At 38.3% G+C, this 21,938-nt stretch overlaps 2 protein-coding genes across 6 annotated transcripts in view; one reads left to right on the top strand and one right to left on the bottom strand.

The window, feature by feature from the left end:
• Positions 1 to 619: 619 nt before the first annotated feature.
• On the top strand, positions 620 to 17,064 carry RPE (ribulose-5-phosphate-3-epimerase). 2 transcript variants are annotated; one of them, XM_045855453.1, is made up of 6 exons: positions 620 to 805; positions 6,885 to 6,964; positions 11,588 to 11,727; positions 12,106 to 12,240; positions 12,803 to 12,889; positions 14,479 to 17,064. In XM_045855453.1, the coding sequence occupies exons 1-6, from the start codon at positions 684 to 686 to the stop codon at positions 14,599 to 14,601; spliced, it is 687 nt and encodes a 228-aa protein (XP_045711409.1). In that variant the 5' UTR covers positions 620 to 683; the 3' UTR covers positions 14,602 to 17,064. The 2 variants fall into 2 exon arrangements, with proteins under 2 accessions (XP_045711409.1, XP_045711419.1); XM_045855463.1 differs by having other exon boundaries at positions 670 to 794.
• Positions 16,284 to 21,938, bottom strand: part of KANSL1L (KAT8 regulatory NSL complex subunit 1 like) — a 113,678-nt gene continuing 108,023 nt past the window's right edge. For all 4 annotated transcript variants that reach the window (XM_045855422.1, XM_045855405.1, XM_045855413.1 and 1 more), the window contains 4 exons: positions 21,853 to 21,907; positions 20,293 to 20,405; positions 18,731 to 18,884; positions 16,284 to 17,908 (listed from right to left, as the gene is read on the bottom strand). In XM_045855422.1, coding sequence (XP_045711378.1) covers positions 17,681 to 17,908; positions 18,731 to 18,884; positions 20,293 to 20,405; positions 21,853 to 21,907 — 550 coding nt within the window. In that variant the 3' untranslated portion in view covers positions 16,284 to 17,680. The remainder of the gene's footprint in view (positions 17,909 to 18,730; positions 18,885 to 20,292; positions 20,406 to 21,852; positions 21,908 to 21,938) is intronic.

Raw genomic sequence — 21,938 nt, 5'->3', positions numbered from 1 at the left:
AACAATCAATGTTATACCACAGGGGAGATAGCCAACATAATCAAAATATCCACATCAATAAATTTATTGATGAAAATGAAAAATGTGTCTTCTATGGAAAAAAACAAGTGGACTTTTTGGACAATGCAATGCATGCTTTCCCTCCCTTATTACAATCTATAATTAATTTGGTTTTAACCTTACCCAGCTGAGTGTCTGGCAGAGCTACAATTCGGCCCTAAATCTGTCTTTTTTAGGTCTTAAGATGAGTTCAAGGAGAGAAATATGAGGAAGGGGTTTTTGGTCTGTGTTTCTTAAGGGTAACAGGTGCTGGAGAGGAAAGGGGCATAAGTGGTAGAGAAACAAAATGTGAAGCAAGGGCATGAAGGAAAATAAACTATATGTATGTAAAGTGGAAAAAGATGAAAATAAACCCCTTGGGTTCTGAAAGGACCAAGTACTTTTTCAAAAATGAAGGTCACAGGAAGGGACCTTTTTTTGAGACGCCCCATCCTTATACTTTCAAGCTGGTCGCCCCACCCATTAGGAAAAGGAGGGACTTCCGCCTCACTGGGCAGCTTCTTCCGGCGGAGTCCGGAAGACTCTAAGGGAAAGAGGTGGTGTCAAAACTGAGCAGCCAATCAGGGCGACGCCTTCGTCTTGCCCGGGACTCGTGAGGTAACTTGCTCCTGGGAACCGAGACCATGGCGTCTGGCTGCAAGATTGGCCCGTCCATCCTCAACAGCGACCTGGCCAACTTAGGGGCCGAGTGCCTCCGAATGCTGGACTCTGGGGCCGATTATCTGCACCTGGATGTAATGGACGGGTAACTCCGCGGCGCTCGGGTCCGGGTTGCTGCGCGGGGCGGGATGGGTGCCCCTGTATTGAGTGCCTGTCGGTGCACGGCGTCCCTGTGCCGCGGAGCGCCCCACTCGGAACTCGGTATTGAGAACGAGACCGGGCTGGAAGCCCTGGAGGCCCTGCCTGGATTGAAGCCGAGGCGGCATCCCGGACCGCGAATGCGTCGTAGACCTCCACCTCTTCCCCTCTCCCCGCAGAACGGGTGGTCGGTCCCCTAGCGCTTAGCACCCGGAAGCGACCTTACATCTCTAGGGCGGGCCTCTCATTTTCAGACGGAGAAACTGAGGCCCAAGGGGATAGGCATGACTTGCCCAAGCTCATATAGGTTATTGGTGGCAAAGCTTGAGGAGACCGCCTTGGCACCTGGAGTGAGATCGCCCGAGTTCTGCCACCTGCTGGGATGACCTGGAACAAGCCATTTAACCTCGTTGAGCTTCAGTTTCATTACGTGAAACATGCGAGTAATAGTAGAATATACCTCTTAAGCGACTTTGAAAGGTGAAATGAGGTTGTACGCGCCCAGTTCATAGTGCCTGGCATAGAGTGAATTCTCTATAGTTGTTAGTGGTGTCACTGTTCGAATTTTGATTTTGCTGTCCATTTTCTCTTCAGGCACCCTGCTCTTCAGAGAGGTCAGTTTTTTTTTTTTTGTAGTTGTAGCACATAATCAGTATTGTTTAGAACCAGGATGGTGCTGGTTTCTTAATCTGATTACAAAATGAGGAAACTTAGAGAAAGCAGTAAGAATCGCCCTGGGTTCCTCAACCTTGTGACAGAGTTGCAACTTGGGTTTACCAAGTAGTTTCTGAGCCCCGCTGATAACTCGTCATAAAATCATAACAGCCATTACCTTGGGCTGGGGTAGGAAAATAAATGTATTTTAAATGGGTAAAACCTCTGTGTGCCTTTATGCAAATTTGCAAGTTGTGTTATTTACAAAACAACCAGTTATTTCTCTTTTTAATGTCGTTCCTCTTAGGAGTTTTATCTTTGTTCTCTCTGGTTCAGTTGTTGTTTCTCTTTTGCATTCTCAGTTGCCTTGCCCACCTTACCTGTGTGCTCACAGGTATAGTGTGACAGTGGCAAAATCTTGACCTTAGAGTACTCTGTAGGTCACTGTAGGCAAAGAGTATAAGAAGATCAGTAAATATCTCTCACAAAAGCTTGATTTTTAGTTTGCTATCATATGTAATCTACTTAGATACTTTTTTGACCACCTTGCTGGAAAGCCCTGAACGTTACCCTCAACAGGTAATATTGTTGAATGGAGTGTGTACCTCAGAGATGGTAGCTACATTTTTTTTTTTGTCTGAAACACACAGCTTTGTGTCAGACACCTGGGCGTTTCAGGGTAGAACGGGCTCCATGTATGTGGATGTAGTCTGTTTGACACAGAAAACAGTATGGTTTTCAGGAAGTCTTGTTTGGGTAACTGAGTGATTGGGAAAATAATTTTCAGTTCACCAAATTCAGAATGTTAATGATAGCAGTAGCTCTCAACCGTTTCGGTTCTGACGCTTCTTGTGAATGAACTCGTACAACCTGAGGAGGTTGGCACTGTTACCAGCACCAGCACCTGACAGTGGGGAATCAGATGCAAACAGATTGTCACCTGTCCTCAGTTTCAAAGCTAGGACTGGAAGCATGCAACTGCTGTGTTGTCTCAGAAATTAAATGTCCTCTGTGGGTACTGGGCTTACAGAGAATGGCTAAGACATTCTCTGTACTTAAAGAGCAACTCATAATTTATATACTTATTTTTGCTACTTATTTCAGAGCTCTTTAGCTACACTGTAAGCTCCCTGAAAAACAAGGTGTGTCTCTCTGGTTCAACTCTGTATTCTCTGCAGGTAAATCACCATAACAAGCCTAGTTATAGTAGCTTGAATGAATGAAAGGCTATATCATAATCCTGAGCTTAATATAAAAGTATTTGTGTTTTTATTGACTCCACTCCCCATCTGCCAAGAAACTTGTTGGTTTAAAAAAACTACATTCTGCATACACTACCTTTTCCTTTTAAGCTTCACAACTTTTTGAGCTAACTAACAGCTATTCCTATTCCTCTATTACAAAGGAGGAAATCAGGTTCAGCCCCTTCCTGAATGTCCCACCAGAGGAGGTGAAGCCAGGCTGAGCTGTAGTGTCTCCTAGGCTGGGGTGTGAAAGTCAGGGTGCGGACTCCCACTGTGGCCAACCTCATTTTACCTTCTCTCCTTTCTGGGAACTGATTCCATGCTTCTCTTGGCTGGTTCCCTTTACAAGTCTCCAACTTTACACTTGGTTTGGATGTGCTTTTGTTTTCTGGTCCCCCACTCCCACTGAGGCTTCCATTTCTCTCCTGATTAAAACTGAATGTCTTCATCTTGAAAAACAAGTTCTGGAAACACTCTCGGGGGTGGGGCACCAATATGGTTAGATAGTTGAAATAAAAGACAAGAGGAAAAGAAAATTAGAAGGCACATAAATGTGTCATGACCAGGTAGGAACTGGAAATATGTTGGTCCTAGGTGTGGAAACAGAGCAAATAAGCAATTTCTAAATTAAGTACCAGAATTTAAAATTGGAGAGATTTCACATTAGTGCTAGATTTTGACTTGGGGAAAACACCTGAAGGTTTGCCAGTACCGGGAGGTTTCCACAGTCTCACAAATCCCCAACAGGCTGGAGCTGAACGGCGGCCACCGTTAGCCAGGCCAGATGTTCTTCGTTGGTCTCCTGTCCCCATTTCCATTCTGCTCTCCCCGTTACCTGCCAGCCCGTGTAAGCCCATGAGTTTGTGATTCCTGGCTCACAGGAATTGTTTTCTGATTACAGTTTTGTGAAATTTTATATCAGTTAGTCTTTGCCTTTTTGGGAGATTTGGTAAAGGCTTGATCTGTGTGAAATACATTGCGTGACAATTATAAACAAAGTTTAGGGTTGATAGAACATGATGAGAGAAAATAATTGTGTCTCTGTGTTATAGTAATTAAAGTATGATTTCAGTAAGTCCTTTGGGGAAAAAGATTTTTCTATCGCATTTTATTCTTTGCAGACTTTACTCCCAAAAATACCCTCATGGACAAAAGAAGTAATGTACTAATAATGAAGCAGACTTCCCTGATGAAATTTCTTTTCATTAGAGTGAAATGTAGTGTTTTCCAAGCTGATCTGATAAGTGCTCCCTGTGAACTTAAGAATTCAGATTCCCAGGTCCTCTTTGGTGTCAGTAGGCTTGAAGTAGAGCCTGTAAATCCTTTTGTTGCAAGTGTTCCATGGGTATTGTTGTCAAGAAAATTGGGGGTCACCCTGACTTCATGCTGGGGTGTGTAACCTTTTTTTGTTATGTCTTAGCTCTGAGCCTTTGGTTTCTTAGGGCATTGGTGAATTTTTGTTTTCCCAGTGTACTTGCTGAACCTAGTGCATTGAATTGACCTTCAGGTGGTGCAGTTCATCATGTAATTGGCGGGGGGGGGGGGGTCAGTAGTTTTATACACTCTGTCTCCCAGTGAAGTAGAAGTATATTTGTTTTAATTCTCATATTTTCCCAAGATGTGGTTATGCTTGTTCTCATGATATGAATCCTAAGTTTGAGACAACGAAAGTACCGGCATACCTTGGAGATATTGTGGCTTCTGTTCCAGACCGCTGTCATAATGTGAGGATTGCAGTGAAATGAGTGGTCATCTTTTCCCTGCTGTAGGGGTCTTGCTTTTGGTTTGTTTAAAAAAAAAAAAAAAGCAACACTAGTGAAGTGCAGTAAAACAAGGCCACACAGCAAATTAAAAGAACTGTGAACAAAATACAAATCTTTCAATTCCAGAGTTGTATAATATTAATTAAGCCTCACTGCCTGCTTCTCTGACCCTTGCTTCCAGGTTATAAGTAAACATAAGCCTCTTATCTATAACCCTAGCAGCCGTTGCTCTTAGGCAAATGGTAGAATGATTTCTTAAATACTAAAACCCCAATCTCCAAGGATCAAGGTGCCAAAAGTGAAAGTGTCTTGTACCCACCCACCTTACCAGTCCCTCTCAGATGTGTCCTGAGTCCTTTACATCTCCCGCTTAAGTCTCTCCTTACCTGGTTATTATATTGTTGGTGGAGTGGCAGGTGAGCATAATAAAGAACTTGGACTTTGGAGCCAGGTTGCCTGCTTTTCCTGCTTGCCTCCAGCACTGTCTTGCTTGGATGAATGCAGATAATGGAGTACCTATCTCATAGAGTTGCCGGATTTTAATGAGTTAATGTGGAAAGTGTTTAGAATGGTGCCTGGCCGATACAAATTTGAACTTTTAAATTAACAGTCTTTCTGCCTCTCATCTAAGCTTAAAATCCTAACCATGATGTATTTTCTGTCTTCAATGCTCACCCCCCCCATTTTATCAGTGAACAAATCCTGTCATGTTTACCTGTTCTCGTTTCCGTTGTTATTGTTCCTTGCCACAGGCCAACACCTCTTACCTCCCTTCTTCCAATTTACTGACAAGTCTACCATCCTACTTTGTCATGTGCATCTTATTTTTTTGTTTGTTTCTTACTTCATATTTGCAGCAGGATGACGTCCAGGCACTGAGCCTGGCATTTGATATCCTTGTGAGGCAGAGTCTGCTTCCTGCTTTTCATGCAAGCCCAGCTGGTCAGCACCATCTTCCTCCTTTGAATACAACTTGTGTATTTCAGCCTTTGCTTCATTTCTTTCCCCACCTTTACAATTCTGTTTGTTCTGTAAATTTCATGATGTCATCCTTCTTGTAAAGTGCTATACTGCTTGCCTCTGGAGTCGTTTTACCTCCTATTTGTCTATTTGTTACTGTTGAGCTTTTCCTGCAATCCTCACATGGGGTAATACCTATTACTTCTAACAAATAAAGCCCATATTTCAGTGGCTTACCATTATGAAGTTTATTTCTGATTTATGTAACAAATAGTTCAGTGTGAATGTCCTTCGATAATGAAATTCAGGGGCAGAGACTCCTTCCATCCTGTGGCTCTGCTGTTCCTTAAAGGCCTCTTTATTGGCAGAAGGGTAAAGTGAACGCAAAAAGGGAATACTGTTTAACCTGCTGGGTGCTGCAGTGACCTCCATCACTTAAACAGTCCACTGGTGAAGACTAAGTCACATGGGCCAGCTGGATGTAGAGGGAGTTGGGAATTGTGGTTCTTGGCTGGCTGTGATGGCTTCCTAACAACTGTACTATAACAGTAGATCATGAATTCTGGTGAGTTTTTAGGCATCTCTTACCAATGAGATTGTAAGGTTTTCTAGGCTAAGTAGGAGCTCTCACATATTTTTATAAAATACAGTATTCTGAAGCACACAGAGTGGTACTTAACGGAACACAAGGACTAACTGGGGTAGCAGGATGTTCAGTAATCCAGGCCTGAAACCTGGAGGACTTAGTTTGAATCCTGCCCCCACAAGTAATTAACTGGTTGACTTAAGGAAGTTATTTGCCCTGTGTTCTTCATATAACAACACATCTACTTCTGTTGTAGGGAGTAGGCTGTTGGGGGGAGGAAATGAAGAGTAAGATACAATACCTGACATGATGTAAACCCTCAGTGAATAGTGGATTTTAGTACACACCTTAAGTTTCTTTATTGATGACCTTTAAAAATGTCTAAATAAACTCACTGAGTGCCCTGTGGTATAGGTGGATTAGAAGTAGCCTCAGGTAGCCCGTGACAGACTAGGGTCCTGTGAAGACCCATATTAGAGTCTGGAACTTCCTAACCAGTATATGACTTGGGCAAGTCATATAACTTCTGGGGTTTTGATTTTGTCATCTTTCTAGTTCTATCTGTCAGGGATTACGAATAGCAGAGTTAAATCATGTAGCATTATTATGACTTGTTTAAATATCAAGGAGATACTGCATTGTAAAACCAAAATTATCCAGATATTTTTGGTGCTATTTAATACTGATGATGTTAAGTATTAAATTGAAAAATATTGCAATCATAAACATTCCGCTCTACCACCATCAGAATGCATATTGAGCAAAATACAGAAACTGAATTGAAAATATTTTCAGAGTAAGATTTTGTTTGTCTTGTAGGCATTTTGTTCCCAACATCACCTTTGGTCACCCTGTGGTAGAAAGCCTCCGAAAGCAGCTAGGCCAGGACCCTTTCTTTGGTAAGTGGGTGTTCCACCATCTGAAGCTGGATGTGTTGCTCCACTAAAGGAAAAGATGGTTGGTTTTATCAACTTTCAATTTCATCTAGAACCCCTTTTTCCCCTCGCTCTGTGCTGGGGCTTCCTTGGCTGCCTGTAATAAGCCAAACCCTTTCCTGTCTTGGGGCCTGGGCACTTTTGCTAATTTCTTTGCTTGGAAAACTATTCACTTGGCTAGCTCTGCTTCATCTTTTGGCCTCAGATCATTTCTCGTTTCCTCATAGAGGCCACTCTAAGCACCCTATCTTAAATTAACCCTTATCTATTTATATCAGCTTCTGGATAGTCTTCTTAGAGCTCCCTTTAATTTGAAGTTACTTTTGTTAGACTGCAAACTCCTTGAATGCAGGGATTTCATACACTTTGTTTATTGTGGTTTTCCTAGAGCTAAGCATAGACACAAGATTAGAGCTCAGTGTAATTTTAAATGAATTTATGAATTGATTCATTTATGGTCTAGAAATGAAGCCAATGATCTCATACAGATGGGAGCTTTCTGCACATGGGGCCTACATAGGTTCCCACTTCAGTGCTGTAGGATGTGAATTAAGACATTTAAGATTACACAGTAACCTAGAAGTTACTTCTCATAGATCATGAATTGAGTCCACACATTGTTGCTGCTCTTTTAAACTTAGTTAGCAGTGGCTTACTTAGCAAATCTCTTGTACATAAGTTTCTCGGTGGCTTTAACCATACTACAAGTTCTCAGCCCCATGTGGCTAGTGACTACTGTATTGTATAGGGCCACCATGGAACATTGCTATCACCATAGAAAGTACTGTTGGACAAAGCCTCATCCATCCACTTTGAGCGTACCAGAGAAAATGTACATTATTGCCTAATGTATATGATATGAGGGACACAATGTTCCAGCAACATGTTCATCATTTTGAAATTTCCAAGTAATGGAATGTAATCCTCTGGTAATCTAAACTTCTTTTTTATTACATTTTGGAAAATGAATTTCCCACTATAAATTTGCTCTTATGACTATCAGAGGTAGATGAAATAAGTAGCATTGTTTGCCTACAATGGCCACAATGCCCTCTGCTTCTGGCTTTGTGTGGATTTAAGCCAGAATTTTTATTCCCTTTTCTCTCCCTTTTATTTGGGCTCCTAGTGTTGCTTCTCACTGCTGTTTGTGTCTCTTACTATCAGTGCTTCCTGCCAGCCCTACTGCCACCATCACACATAATCTTCTTTTTCTTCCTGTTTTAGTTTGTTATTTGTTAAACTTAATAATTTATCTTTTTAGGATTGGGTCTAAAATAAAGATGAATGGATTCCATGTGCTTTAATGTTTGGGTTTGTGACCTTTTTTTAATTTTTAATTCTTGGATCTTATTTGTTGGTTAATTGAAACATGAATATATTTTAGGAACTAAATCATACGTTGTATGTATGACTGCTAGAGTTCTTAACTGTGTAATCTCAGTACTGAGTAGGAACAGCCGTCTAAGAATTAAAATGGTAGGGGAAAGTCTGTTTTTCTATTATCCAAGTCAGTGGATCTTCAGGTTTGGTCTGATGACCCATGGGAATCCCTTCCAGATGGTCCATGAAGTCAAAACTATTTTTACATTATAACATGATTTGCCATATTTGTACCGAGGATGCAGAAGCAATGGTGAATGAGTTTGCTGGTGCCTTAACCCAAATCAAGGCAGTGGTATTGAACTGTACAAGTAGTCACTAACATTCTTTATCATGGTGTGTTCATAGTAAGTGCCCTTGATGAGGTAGTGCAAATGGTTAATGTAGTAAATCTTGATCCTTGAATGGATGTCTTCTTAATATTTTGGGTCACCAAGTAGGTGATCTAAGGCACCTCTCCTACATACAGAGTATGCTGGCTTTCTCATGGAAACCGCTGTGCTGTTTCTTGAGTTGTGAACTGAACTACCTGGTTTTTGTTGTTGTTGTTGTTGTTGTTGTTTTAAGAACAACATTTTCACTTGAAAGAACAGCCGACAGATGAACTATGGTTATCAGACTTGGGTATTTTACTGACATTTAAAAAAATTATGTTAGCCTGTCACTTTAAGGAAAATATCTTCTTAGTTTTTGTTGCCCCCCGATAAAGTTATAGCTTGCAAGTAAAAATTAGAATTTTGATAAGCATGTGTACCTGCTGCTGTGAACTTTTCTGGTAAGATCTGTAGTGATATACTAAATGTGATTTTTTGGATAGCATATAATGAATGTATCTTACATGGAAGATCTGTGTAATGCAGTGAACCAGTACTTTAAAGGTCCATTCAAAGTGTAAGGTAAACCAACAGATTTTAGTGTAACAAAGTAGGAAAAGTTTACTGGTAGGGTTTACAGATTCCACATTGCAGGTAACGGTTAGTAAAGTACAACTTGCTGAGTTTGGGTGTAGAAATGAATATCCACACTTGTCTGAAAAGACTGATAATGTGGTCCTCCCTTTTTTGTGTACTATTCTTCCTTCTCTTCATATAAAGCAGCATATTGTAACAGACTGAATGCAGAGCAGATGTGAGAATACAGACATCTTCAGTTAAGGTAGACATTAGAGATTTGCAAAAATGTAAAATAATACCACTTACATCAACACATAAGATTTGTTATTGCTTATTTTTAAATGAATTGATAAGTAGACTTAAACATTTTCTTAATTTGAATTTCTAATACACCAACTATAGATAAATCTATCCCACATCAACAGTCCTTTTTGGGGGTTTTCAGTAATTTTTAAGACTGTAAAGGGAGCCTGATAGTAGAATATTTGATAACTGCTCATTGTGGTATGTTAATCACAGGCAAATTGACTGAATTGCTGACTCCCTCCCTGATCACTGGAGATTCTCCAGTAAGCATTGTTAGTGGTTACTGCAAGCTAAAAATTGAATGACATAGCAGTTTGGCAACTTAAGGAATGAGTAAACTAGATATTTTAAACCAGATTGAATTTTCCTTGTTTATAATAGAGAAAGGCCAAAGAGCTCTACCTTTTAAAAACAGTGTTTTGTCTGTTAAAGTGTGTGGATTGTTTTTTTGTTACTTTTGTTTAGAAATGTAAATTTTAAATCTTGATGTTATTAGTCAAGTGGTATATTCTTCTCTAGACATTTTTTCAAAGCCTTAATGCCTTTCATAGTCTTATTTGAGTTCTGGAATACTAGAATTTTTTTCTTTAATATAGTTGAGCTGTGTCAGAAATGTGCTTCCTTAAGCAAAATAAAAGACTCAGGTCTTCTCACTGGTGTCTGTCCCACGCGGGAGCATTTACTGTTTCCTTCTTCACCACAGTTATTTCTTGATTTAGCCTCTTTTAATCTGTCCTCTCCTTCTCAAGTCAAGATCTTGAAGAAGGCCATGCCCATTTTGCTTAACATAATATTTATATGTGACTCAAGCTTTTAGATTAGGGTACATGTCAGACTTCTGCTAACATGTCCTTCCCCCTCAAATTTGTGCTTTCCTCGGCGGCTTTCTGCCTCTCAGTTCATGGCGGTTCTGTGCTGGCTACTCCGACCCCAGTCCTTGCACCATCCGCCTCTCCTCTCACTGTCCACATCTGATCCTCAGCAACTTCTGTTGGCTGTGCTTGGAGACCATACCCAGAATCTCCCCACTTCCCACCTTCTTAGTTGCTGCCATTGTCCTTTCTCACCTGGGTTATTGCCATGGCCTTTTAGGTCAGATCTTGCCACTTCCTCACTTAGAATCCTGGAGTATTTTTTCTATGTCATTTGGAATAAAATCCAATGGCTTGCAGAGCTCTACACTGTCACCTCACCCCTTGCCTCTTTGCCCTGATCTACTCTCTCCATTGCTCCACCCCCAGCCTCATGGGCTTTGTTAGCTACCATCCTAGTGAGTGTATTGTATTTACTTTTTATTGTTTTTTTAAATTATGTGTCTCCCCCACTGAGAATGTAGGTGCATGACAGCAGGGATTTTTGTCTGGTTTTTTTTTTGCTCTATCCCTAAGGCCTTAAAATAGTTAATGATGCAGTAAGTGCTCAATAAAATATTGCTGAAGAGAATCACTTAATTTAGCTTTCTTATTTATTTATTTTTAAGGTTTTATTTATTTTATCTTTAGAGAGGGGAAGGGAGGGAGAAAGAGAGGGAGAAAAACATCAGTGTGTGGTTGCCTCCTACCCGCCCCACCACAGGGGACCCATCCCACTACCCAGGCATGTGCCCTGACCAGGAATCGAACCAGTGATCCTTTGGTTTCCAGGCCAGTGCTCAATCCACTGAGCCACACCAGCCAGGGCAGCTTTCTTATTTTATAAGTGAGGAAACAAGCCTTCATAGATAACATGACTTTTTAAAAAAGTTTTTTACAGTGGCATTTCCTGGACCTAGGCATATGCTTATTGTAGAAACATGTTTGTTTGTTTATTTGTTTTGAATGAATTTTAACCAGAACCTCATCTTCAAGATAAAAAGAGGCTAGTTATACAGAATTGTGACTATTTAACAATTATTGTGATGTCAGAAGAGTTTATATATGAAATGGGAAAGACTACAGGTTGGTTTCAATAATAAGAGCCAAGTATTTTCCTTTCAGTAATATTTAGGAGATGTGTCTTTTCTTTCTAGACATGCACATGATGGTGTCGAGACCGGAACAGTGGGTAAAACCAATGGCTGTAGCAGGAGCTAATCAGTATACCTTTCATCTCGAGGCTACTGAGAACCCAGGGGCTTTGATTAAAGACATTCGGGAGAATGGGATGAAGGTGAGAGGTCAGCGGTGACAGTAATGTGCTATACTACTCACACTCAGAGTTGGGACTGCAGGCAGGAAATGACAGGTAGATAAGACCGGACTTAAGCAGATGTTGTTCATTGGGAAGCCAGAGTTTTAAGTATAACTTGTTTTTTGTATAAATGTCATAATGTATAATACTTCTTTGGAATATTACTGGTTTTTAGAAACATTTATATTTAATCTCCTTGTTGACTTTTTAAAAAATAATTATATAGTCTGAACAATCTATGCTTTCCATTTGTGTTTTGTTTTTTAAGAATAGGTATTTCTACTGGGCCCGATATGCCACAATAATATAATGTGAAGTAGTTGTCAGTGTGATGTAGCAAATTTGTCTCTGTCACAGGTTGGCCTTGCCATCAAACCAGGAACTACAGTTGAGTATTTGGCACCATGGGCTAATCAGATAGATATGGCCTTGGTCATGACAGTCGAACCTGGGTTTGGAGGGCAGAAATTCATGGAAGATATGATGCCAAAGGTAAAAGAATTATTTGAATCTGGGGTGAGACTTTTATTATGTGTGTTTATTCAATAAACATATATTGAACCCCTTGTATATTTAGGTATGCCCTGTTCTGAAGGTGGGGAATGGAAATGCCTACAGATCCCTGAATACAGTATGATCAATGCAAAGAGATTTAGGTGTGGAAATCAGAAAATATATCTTAATCTTGAAATTTTCTTTTGAAACCATTACCTCTACAACCTTTAGAGCTTTGTGGGTTTTCATTTACTATTGAGGGTATTGTGTTTGTCTTTTTTCCATGAAGTATTTTCTCTGTAAAACCATGACAAATTTGATGCTATTTGTCAAATAGAACAAAGCTTGCATTTAGGAAACTTAATTTGGTTCACTATATTAGAAAGGAAGTTGTCCCCAGTCATAATTTGTATTGATATAAAGTTATTGTGTGAGACATTTGGAGTCCTATGTTAGCGGCTTGTACTGGCTGTTTGATTTTTTCGTTTGTTTATTTTGTTGTGTCCCCATCACCCTCATATCCACTTCAGGAGTCACTTACTTCCTTGTGTGTATCTAGGTTCACTGGTTGAGGACCCAGTTCCCGTCTTTGGACATAGAGGTCGATGGTGGAGTGGGCCCTGACACTATCCATAAATGTGCAGAGGTGAGACTGCTCCTCAACTGTGGCCGTTTCCATTGTCTTGTGGGCCAAAGAGGTTTCCTATACATTTCCTAAAGTGCCTTTCTTTCTTGGAAAAGTACTTTTTGTTCAAATGTAGAACTAGGAAAATAAAAAAGCAATAAATGAATATTCTAAAATCACATAATCATTAAACAGTAAGTTTGATTATATCAGAAAGTTCTTTTTTGAAAAAGAATGGACTGAGTGCCCGTCTTTAGAAGATCATTAACTTCAGGACCTTAGAATGAGCCTTTTTTCTAAATAGGGAAAGAAAAGATACCTTTCTGTAAAGGGAAAAAATTGTTATTCTGTAGAACTTATGTGTTAGTTACCAATCTGTCTCTTGTAAGAGCTTACTAGAATCGTTTTTGTTGAAGTTTTAGATCTGATCTCTGAATACTTCCTAACACTGTGTAGAGCTGAGATGAGCTTTTCCCTAGTAGTCAGCCAAGCTGCGTGAGTACCCTGAGCCTCATTACAGAGGTGCCAGCCCTTCGTGAAACACTGCTGGTGGTTAAAATTTATGTAGCCTGTTCTTACTAAGCAACATGGTCTAGTCTGCACTTCCTGCTTTTGTATAAGTGCTACACTTGTCTGTTTGGTATTTGTGAAAAGCTTGACTGTAATGAGTATTTATGGAAGAAGAGCTGGCCGAATGATTAGTGAGGGTAAATCCTTTGACCCCCTCATGGAATTCTTTTTCCTAAACTGCTTTGCCATTCTGCTGCTCCTGTTTACATTAAGAGATGTGTTAAATCGTAACCTTATAAAGCTTTTTTACTTTTATGAGGAATGTTGTAGAGGTATAGAATGCACTGTATCATAGAGTTGACAGCATTTCATTGGAAAAACTTTCTCAGCTTTAGTGGTTCTCCAAATAGTCCCCCTTTCTTCTGCCCGTGAATCACATAATGGATTGGGTTTCTTCCCTCTTTGAGTCAAACCCTAGGAAGCAGAGAGCTAAATTTGGACTCCTATTATTTGCTTTCTTGTATTTTTGTTTTTACATTTAAAAACATCTTGAAGTTCCTTAAACCACCTCAGAATTGTTTCAGAATGTAAGGAAGCCTAAGTAAAAAGTCATTCCATTCCTTCTGGCATCAAAATGAGAAATTATTTAATGTTGCCATGTTTTATAGTTTTACATTTTAGCAACATTGTCCTTTCAGACTATCTACCAATTCATTACATAATTCAAAATTAAAACATAGTTTTTAGTACTAGCTATGGGGATATTGGTATATTTGGAAAATCTTAATAGAGTTGAGGATTAAGGGTTTTTAATCCTTACCTAAATATTAGCAAAGATGCAGTATAGCTTATTTAGAGGTCATTACAAAAAAGTCAGTGGTTTCTTAGACACATCAAAAACCATTTCGCATCTTCATTTGTTAAGCATTTTAACGTCTTTCTTCATTGAACCAGATTGCTTAAATTTGTTTACCTCAAAGGGGCGTCTGTGCAATTTAAGTGCTGACAGATGCAAGCGTAGAAACTCTAGTCCGGGAATTCTGTTGTAAGTTTTTCTGCTCCTTTCTTTGAGGCATAACCTAAGTGTTTACTTCTTCCAGGCAGGAGCTAACATGATTGTGTCTGGCAGTGCCATTATGAGGAGTGAAGACCCCAGATCTGTGATCAACCTGTTAAGAAATGTTTGCTCAGAAGCTGCTCAGAAACGTTCTCTTGATCGATGAAAGCGCCAGGAGTCCAGTGTTTCTGCCCATGAAATCCTTTTATTGGAGAACAAGAATACTGATTACCAAATCATACCACAATTTAGGCAGTGCTGCTTTTCTGAGCAATTATTCATTCCAGTGACTAGCATCTATTGTGCAGAATATTCCAAGAGGTTATAAATTGTTATGTATTGCTTTAGTGATGAAATTTAAAGATTAGTGTGGCGAAATATCATTTTTACTGGGAGACTTGATTTTTATAAACAGTAAAAATGTGGTGGCTGTCTTAAGGTTATAAAAAATATGTCTTCTAGGGAAGGCATATTAGCTACTATGAAAAAATGTTTTTCTCCATTTAATTTTCTGTTGTTTCTCAACTGTTTTCCAAAAGCAAATTAAGTCCTTATGTTTTCTGTTCTGTGTCATTTTTGATTTGTGTATATATGTGATAATGAGTAGAAAAAAACTTAGGGAAAAAGTCTAAGTTTGAATCGGGCTGGGATGGCATACTGTATTCTTCCTGGTTTTAAAACATCTATTATTTACTTTGCACCTTATATTTTATATATGTAAACAATGTGTGAAGCCCAAGGATTTTCAGGTGATCTGTTCTGAAATACAAGCATAGATTTTTATCAGGGCGTTACGTTAGCTTTGCTGCAGAGGCAGGTTATTCAGTGATTTCCCTACCACCACCTCATCCTCAATCACACCCCGTTTTTAAGGACATGAGATAATGTGCTAGCTCCAAGCAAAAAGAAAAGCCTCTATTTAGAAGTAAAATTGGATTGACTGTTCTGCTTTCCAACTATTTGACCTAAGCAAATCAAATCAGCCAGCCTCTTTGAACTTCTATTAACTGATTTATACATTGAATGTAATAATTATAACAACTCTGCAGGGTTGTGTTGAGTATTAAAAGAGATACTATTATATATGTAAAACTTCTGCTACTCTTCCTAGAATTGTAGCATAGAATTGAGTAGGTATTATTATAAAGTTTGTGTTTTGTAGGTTATAAAGTACTTTGATATAATCTCATTAAATCTGTAAGTCACTCCTATGAGTGGGCAGACAGGTATTTTTGTCTGTGTTTTAAAAAATGAAGATACTAAAGCTCAGCAACAGGCTGCTAGCATGGAAAGGATCCAGTAGGGATTTCTGGTTTATACTCTTTGTAGATGGAGGCCCTGGGAGGTGGACTAGGCAAAGGGAGCTCCCTTTACTTACCATTGTCTTATTTCCCGTCTAACTTGACCCTGTAGCAGAACCAGATGGCTGAGGATATCCTGGAACTGTGGATTTTGACCCCAAGGATATATATTTTATTAATCCAAGAAAGACCAGGTAGGCTAAGAGATGGGAAGGTACAGAGTCAATCCATAAACTAAGTGTTTATAATTGTGTCCCAAATTATTCTTTGACAACAGATGTGTGTGAACCACTTCATTATTGTAAATACTCTTGCTGTGTAATACATATAGCAAGAAATAATAGGAGCAGTGTCATTAAACTTATCTAGGCTACTGTGAGTTTTAAGAAAAAAAATTTGAAAAATAAGATCAGCACATATGGAATAGAGTTTGCTTGGTTTTTCCAACTTTACAAGGTAAAAGTGTGTATCTTAATGTTGTTTATTTTGGCGTGGGAAAGTTTTGTGCCATGAATAGATGACATTTAATCAAATCAGACAACAGGCATATAGAAATAACTTTAATTAAAAAACTTACATAGAAGATTATAATATCAGACATGACAGAAAGATTTATTTGCTCGGACAACTTGGGTTTGTCTGGCATTTGTTTTCTTTTTAAAAAAATAAATGTACAGTAAAACTACAAGCAAGAAATTGTCAGTATTGAGTTTGAATTCTTTTTCTTTAAAGGGATTAGCATAATTTCTAATCCCTAACAAAACAGTGTCAAATCCCCCAAGTCTAGGCCAGATGGCCAAGATTGTCGGTTATTTGGGTACTACAACTTGGAAAACCTTTTTTTACATGAGAAGGAACGATTCATATAAATTGTCTTCAACTTTTACACAGGAAAAGAAAATGATGTCATAGCTTCAAAGGGAATTTTCCTTAATGTACACCCCAATATCCAATATTGATGATATTGAAGCATTTTCCTTTAAAAAGGTTTGATTCTCACTCTAGGATACAAGTAAGAATAGATGCTTATTTGAACAGAGTAAGCTATGGTAAAGAATGACCAATTAACTAGAAAAATAGTAATATTTTTTATACTGACAGAACTTTCCTGTGTGTTGCTTATTTTAAGTTAGTGTCTTCTCTTCATGAGGTACATGACGTAGATTAAACTCAAGTTTTAAAAAAGGTGATAGGTGATAGTTTTTAAAACACCAATGTTTAACTTCACTTTGCTTGTCTTATTGTTAGGGGTACATAAAAAATGACCTGTGTGTAGTCTAACCGATATCAGTGATTTCAAATAAAGGAATATTGTGTTATCTGGTGTAGAAATTGCCATAAATAACTTCTATTGGTTAATCACATTTTTTAAAATCCCTCTTCATAGCCAATACTTTTAGGTGTCCATTGCCCTTGGAAACCTACGCTGCTTTATCTATAGTGCAGCTCTTATTTCATGGGGTAGTTCATACATGCATTTTTTAGTGGTATCTGTCAGTGCATATGTGTGTATATATGTATACTCTATACACACATTTGTATATTCTAATACCATTTGTGTAGAAAAAAGAAGAGCTGTCATTCGATGTATAGGGGTATATGTGTTTATATGTATGTATATGTGGGTGTAAAATCTTTTAAAAATTATTTACCCAGTAATGTGATTTGATATCAAATTGTAGCAGTTAACTTTTGGTGCTTTTGATTTGCATCATAAACACAAATGACTAGCACTTGTCTGTAAGTGAAAAGCCAGTTAGTTGCCCCTGTGGTTTAAGAAGGAAAGACATACGTGCCCATTGTATAAATAGCATAAAAGATTACTACATGCAGTACATGCTCGTACTCTGGAATTGTGACTGCGGGGGTCGGAGACAGAGAACAGGGCTTATTTTTTCTCTCCTGTTTTCCGTTCAGTTACATCGTTTGCTTAACCTGTTTTTGTCACCTATTTTTTTTAACATGAGTAAGTCCTACAGGAAAGGTTTTGTACTCTTCCATTCCATCTGCGTGCTTTTTTGGATGTTGGCTGTTCTCTGGTGCACTGGTACAGAAGACTTCACCGTTGAAAGCTGGGCTTGATCTTTCAATCTGATCTTTTTCATCTTGGCATAGTAAGGTTTCTGTGTCTTCATCCTTCAGTGGAAAAGCCCGTCGTTCCCACCCCAAAGACTGAAAGAAAAAACATGTTCAGTTAAGTTTCAATTAATTTGTTTTGTTTAATCAGTGTATCAAGTAATCTGTAAATATCAACTTTGTAATAACTATCTATAGTTTTGTTCTTAAGCACATAAAGGTGCAAATTTTCATGTGAATTTAAGTATTTAGCAACTCAAAAATGGAATCTACTGAGTATTGTGTAGGGACCTTAGAGAATTATTTGTCCACTTTGCCCGTCCCATGAAGAGGAAACACTGCCACAGGGCACTGGTCTTCACTGTCCGCCTAGGCGCGCTTTGAGAAAGCCCCTTTAGACTTGAGCCACTTCTCCACTTCACTCTCCATTTGCGTCCCCTAATTACAGACAGACACTTATTGACTTGCCCTTTCTCTCAGCTTTCTACACTCTCTCCACTCGAGATAATGATCCAATGCCTACTTATGAATAAAAATGCAAGAACTTTATTGACACAGTGTTAGAAAACAGTCCCCTTGCAACTCTGTGGATCTGTGGGGGTGGGGAGACAAGGGCAATAGCAGCTAACATCCACTGTGGGCCAGGTGCTGTTCTCCACTCAGATTTGTTTTGTAATGAAACTTTGGTAGTATCCCCATTTCCTGACATAAACGCGTAGGTGGGTATTGACATGTTCCATTAAAAAGTAAGTATTTATAGTGACAGAACTAGAATGTTGGAGTACAGACCCTCTGATTTGTTGTACTAAGTTTGTTATGTGATGATGACTCCTTAATTTATAACAAGTAATTTTTACAAACAAGTTTAAAAAGGATAAAAGGCAATTAAAAGGTTTAACTGGTCATGATTAGACTTACCTTGATTTCTTGATTTTCGTTTACTGAAGGTGAGCCATGTGCATGCAGATCCTGGCTCCGAGGACTTTCGCTAGCACAGTGCTGACCGCTGTTACATTCACTAGGGTATTCTTTCAGACGTAAGTCTTGTCCTTCAACACGTTTACTGTAAGCCCTGGCAAGAAAATCAAGAAAACATTTAATTATTTCTTGAGGTCTTAATATTTTAGGAACAACCCAAGGTATCATTAAGCCAATTTAATTAAGTAGGTATTTCTTAAACACTCTGCCACAAACACGTTTAAAAATGCATCTGCTGATCTTCCCGGTGCTATTATTGTCATATCTCAAAGACTTAAATTATATATATATATATATGTATTTTTTAATTATATTTTTATGAAGGCTTTTGCTGAACTACGATACTGGTTTTCGTTTTGTTTTGGTTTGACTTTTTTTTCCCTGTAAGAAAACAAGAAATGACATTTGCTTGACCCTTAGAGTTATTTCTGAGTTTCCATGGTATCCTATGATTACTGTAATGTCATCCGTGAAGGACTCAATTCACATTTTCCTCTGTACTTCTGGAAAGTTATATCTCTGGAATGTGGAGAAAGATGAGACTTGAATCCCATATATATTTGGATATTCTTAGAATAAGGATCTACAAAAAATCTGGATATCTTGAGACCCAGAGAAATGTGTTTTAACAATACTGATTACATAAGAGATGCCCTCACACCAATGTGACTGACTACCAGACTCAATATGATTTTGAGTCTTGGCTATATTAAAAAATAGTCAAATGTAAATATAAAATACCAGGGATTTTTCTCAAATATAGTCACACCTTGGTACTCATCTGCTTCAGAATTTGTCAAACCCTGTACTCGTCGAATTTTGACAAAAAAATGTTTCAGCACTCGGTGCTTGCAGGCCACTTGACACTGCTCTCTCGTGATAAAACAGAGTTGATGTGTCGGTCTCAGGGTAGCTCGTGAACAGTTCGGCACTCCTCCCAAGTTCCAGAACAAGTTAACGACAAGTACGAGGTACCATGTATATAATTATTAATATTGTTTTTAGGGTTTATACCCTATTCTCTCAAAGTCATGTTCAAAGTACAGTATTTTAGACTATTGGTTTTTTAGACTAAACAGGTTGTTGTTGTTTTTTTGTTTTGTTTTGTTTTAGAATTTCTTAAGAAAAACATTTTTGACATGGTTTTGTTAAAGCAGATTACCCAAATTCTGATCCCTAGTGTTAGGCCCACTATTACAATACACTGAAGTGACCTCCTTTATCTAGGCAGAATTATCACATTTTCTCAGTTAAATCTATTCCTGAGGCTGATAGCATGAGATATGAGTGCAGTAAAATAAAGAAACTCATTTCATCACTATGTATTAGCCCAAATGTATTTTGAGTGTAAGCTATGTGCAGTGTTTCCCTTCTCGTGCAAATAGCTGATGTGATAAAGGATCTTTTTTATTCCTTTTTAGTGATCCCTCCATATTCACACAGAATTTTTGTTGATTCCTTGTGGATTCTGTGCTTTTGGGTTTTAAATGTATAACACCTGCCTGCAGCTTCTTCGGTGCCACTTGCTTTGCTCCCATAGTGACCATCTGGCTTGCTCTCTTGCTTCATATTTTTTGTGTCTTAGGGAAAAGACTTCATCAGAAAGATCTTCTATCTGGAATTAGAAATAAAAAGCTTTGCTTTTATCAGAAACACTTTGAAATGTGAAACCAGGTATTCCTCATCAAGAGAGCAAGAGGAAGAATATTCTCAAATGCAGTCTAAATCAAGAGAACAAGTGTTTTGAGATGAGCTTCAAATAGAGAGTTAAAAACTTTTGAAAACTTTTTTTTAACTAGTGGATCACATTTGAACACTTAACTAGATTACTAATAGGTTCACAGTACTTTCGTTTTGTATCCAGTATTCTAATGCTATATTCAGTAGTTGTACTGATTGCTCATTGTGAAGTGCACTGTTCTAGGAACATGTTAATATTGAAGAAAAGTCAAGATTGTCTGAGTTAAATTAGAATTATTTTAACAAATGACTTACCTGGAGTTTTAAGACTTTGGTGACAATGTTTTAAGAATTTGGGTTTCCTGACTGGGCTCACACTGAACTAGGGAAGTGGATGGAAGGAGGGAGGGACATTAAAAAGTAAATTTTGGTAGTTGAAAAACATGGTCAGAGGGCACAGAAAGACTGTTACAGAAATGAAACATCTTTTACATAATATACGGTTTCTATATCACTTTGGTATGTGTTTGGTTAAATAGTATGTTCTTTAATGTTTTACCCATACAGATGCCCAATCCCTTTCCTGCAATTCCAAAAATACGGGAAAAAAACAAATTTTCATGAATTCATTTGGTGACATAGCCTGATCTGAAATGGTGTGAGGCTATTCTATGTCTTTATAAATTTTTCACTATAGAAACATTAAATTCTGATTATGAGAACTGTTCTAGACTCCTTACTTGTATTACATGATATATGTACTGCATTATTTTTCTAAAGTTCAAAATTTTTCAAATTCCAATCAAATTGTTCCCAAGATTCTGAATATGGTGGACTTGACTATTAAGACTAAATCTTGTCATGCAGGAAAATATGACTTAATATGGGGAATGAATGTAGAGATTCACATAAATTCAGTATTTTAACAATTCATGTAAGCAAATCGTATGTTTTTATTTCCTTTATTATTTTTTAAAAAATTTTAAAAGATTTTATTTTTAGAGAGAGGGAAAGGGAGAGAAATATCAGTGTGTGGTTGCCTCTTGTGCACCCTCTACTGGGGACCTGGCCCACAACCCAGGCATGTGCCCTGACTGGGAATCGAAGGAGTGACCCTTTGGTTCACAAGCCGGCACTCCATCCACTGAGTCATACCAGCCAGGGCTGTAGTTCCTTTATTTTTTATACATTATTATCTTTATAGTCAAATTTGCAAAAAAACCTTTTTTTCTAATCAAAATATCCTTAATGAAGAACTTTGTTTTCATAAGTAAAATGAAAAAAAAGTAGTATGTTAAAGGGCTTATATTTCCACAAGTATCAAATTCAGCAGACTTTATAATACATAAAGTGCTTTTATCCCATAATAAAAGGCAACTTACCTCTTCTTCACATACATCATATTCATCCAAAGGCTGAAGAACAGCCATCCGCCAGCTGTTGAAGATACAAACCAATTTCAAACAGC

The sequence above is a fragment of the Phyllostomus hastatus genome, unplaced genomic scaffold, assembly GCF_019186645.2.
Source record: "Phyllostomus hastatus isolate PE091 unplaced genomic scaffold, TTU_PhHast_1.1 phas_contig_137, whole genome shotgun sequence".
Taxonomy (NCBI): domain Eukaryota; kingdom Metazoa; phylum Chordata; class Mammalia; order Chiroptera; family Phyllostomidae; genus Phyllostomus; species Phyllostomus hastatus.
The sequence above is the reverse complement of the archived record's forward strand: the minus strand, read 5'-3'. Positions and strand labels throughout refer to the sequence as shown.

Excerpts from the sequence above, each read along its gene's own strand:
- RPE (XM_045855453.1), top strand. The coding sequence starts at position 684 with ATGGCGTCTGGCTGCAAGATTGGCCCGTCCATCCTCAACAGCGACCTG. Across the intron at positions 12,241-12,802 it reads TGGAAGATATGATGCCAAAG|GTTCACTGGTTGAGGACCCA; the intron begins GTAAAAGAATTA and ends GTGTGTATCTAG. Across the intron at positions 12,890-14,478 it reads CTATCCATAAATGTGCAGAG|GCAGGAGCTAACATGATTGT; the intron begins GTGAGACTGCTC and ends TACTTCTTCCAG.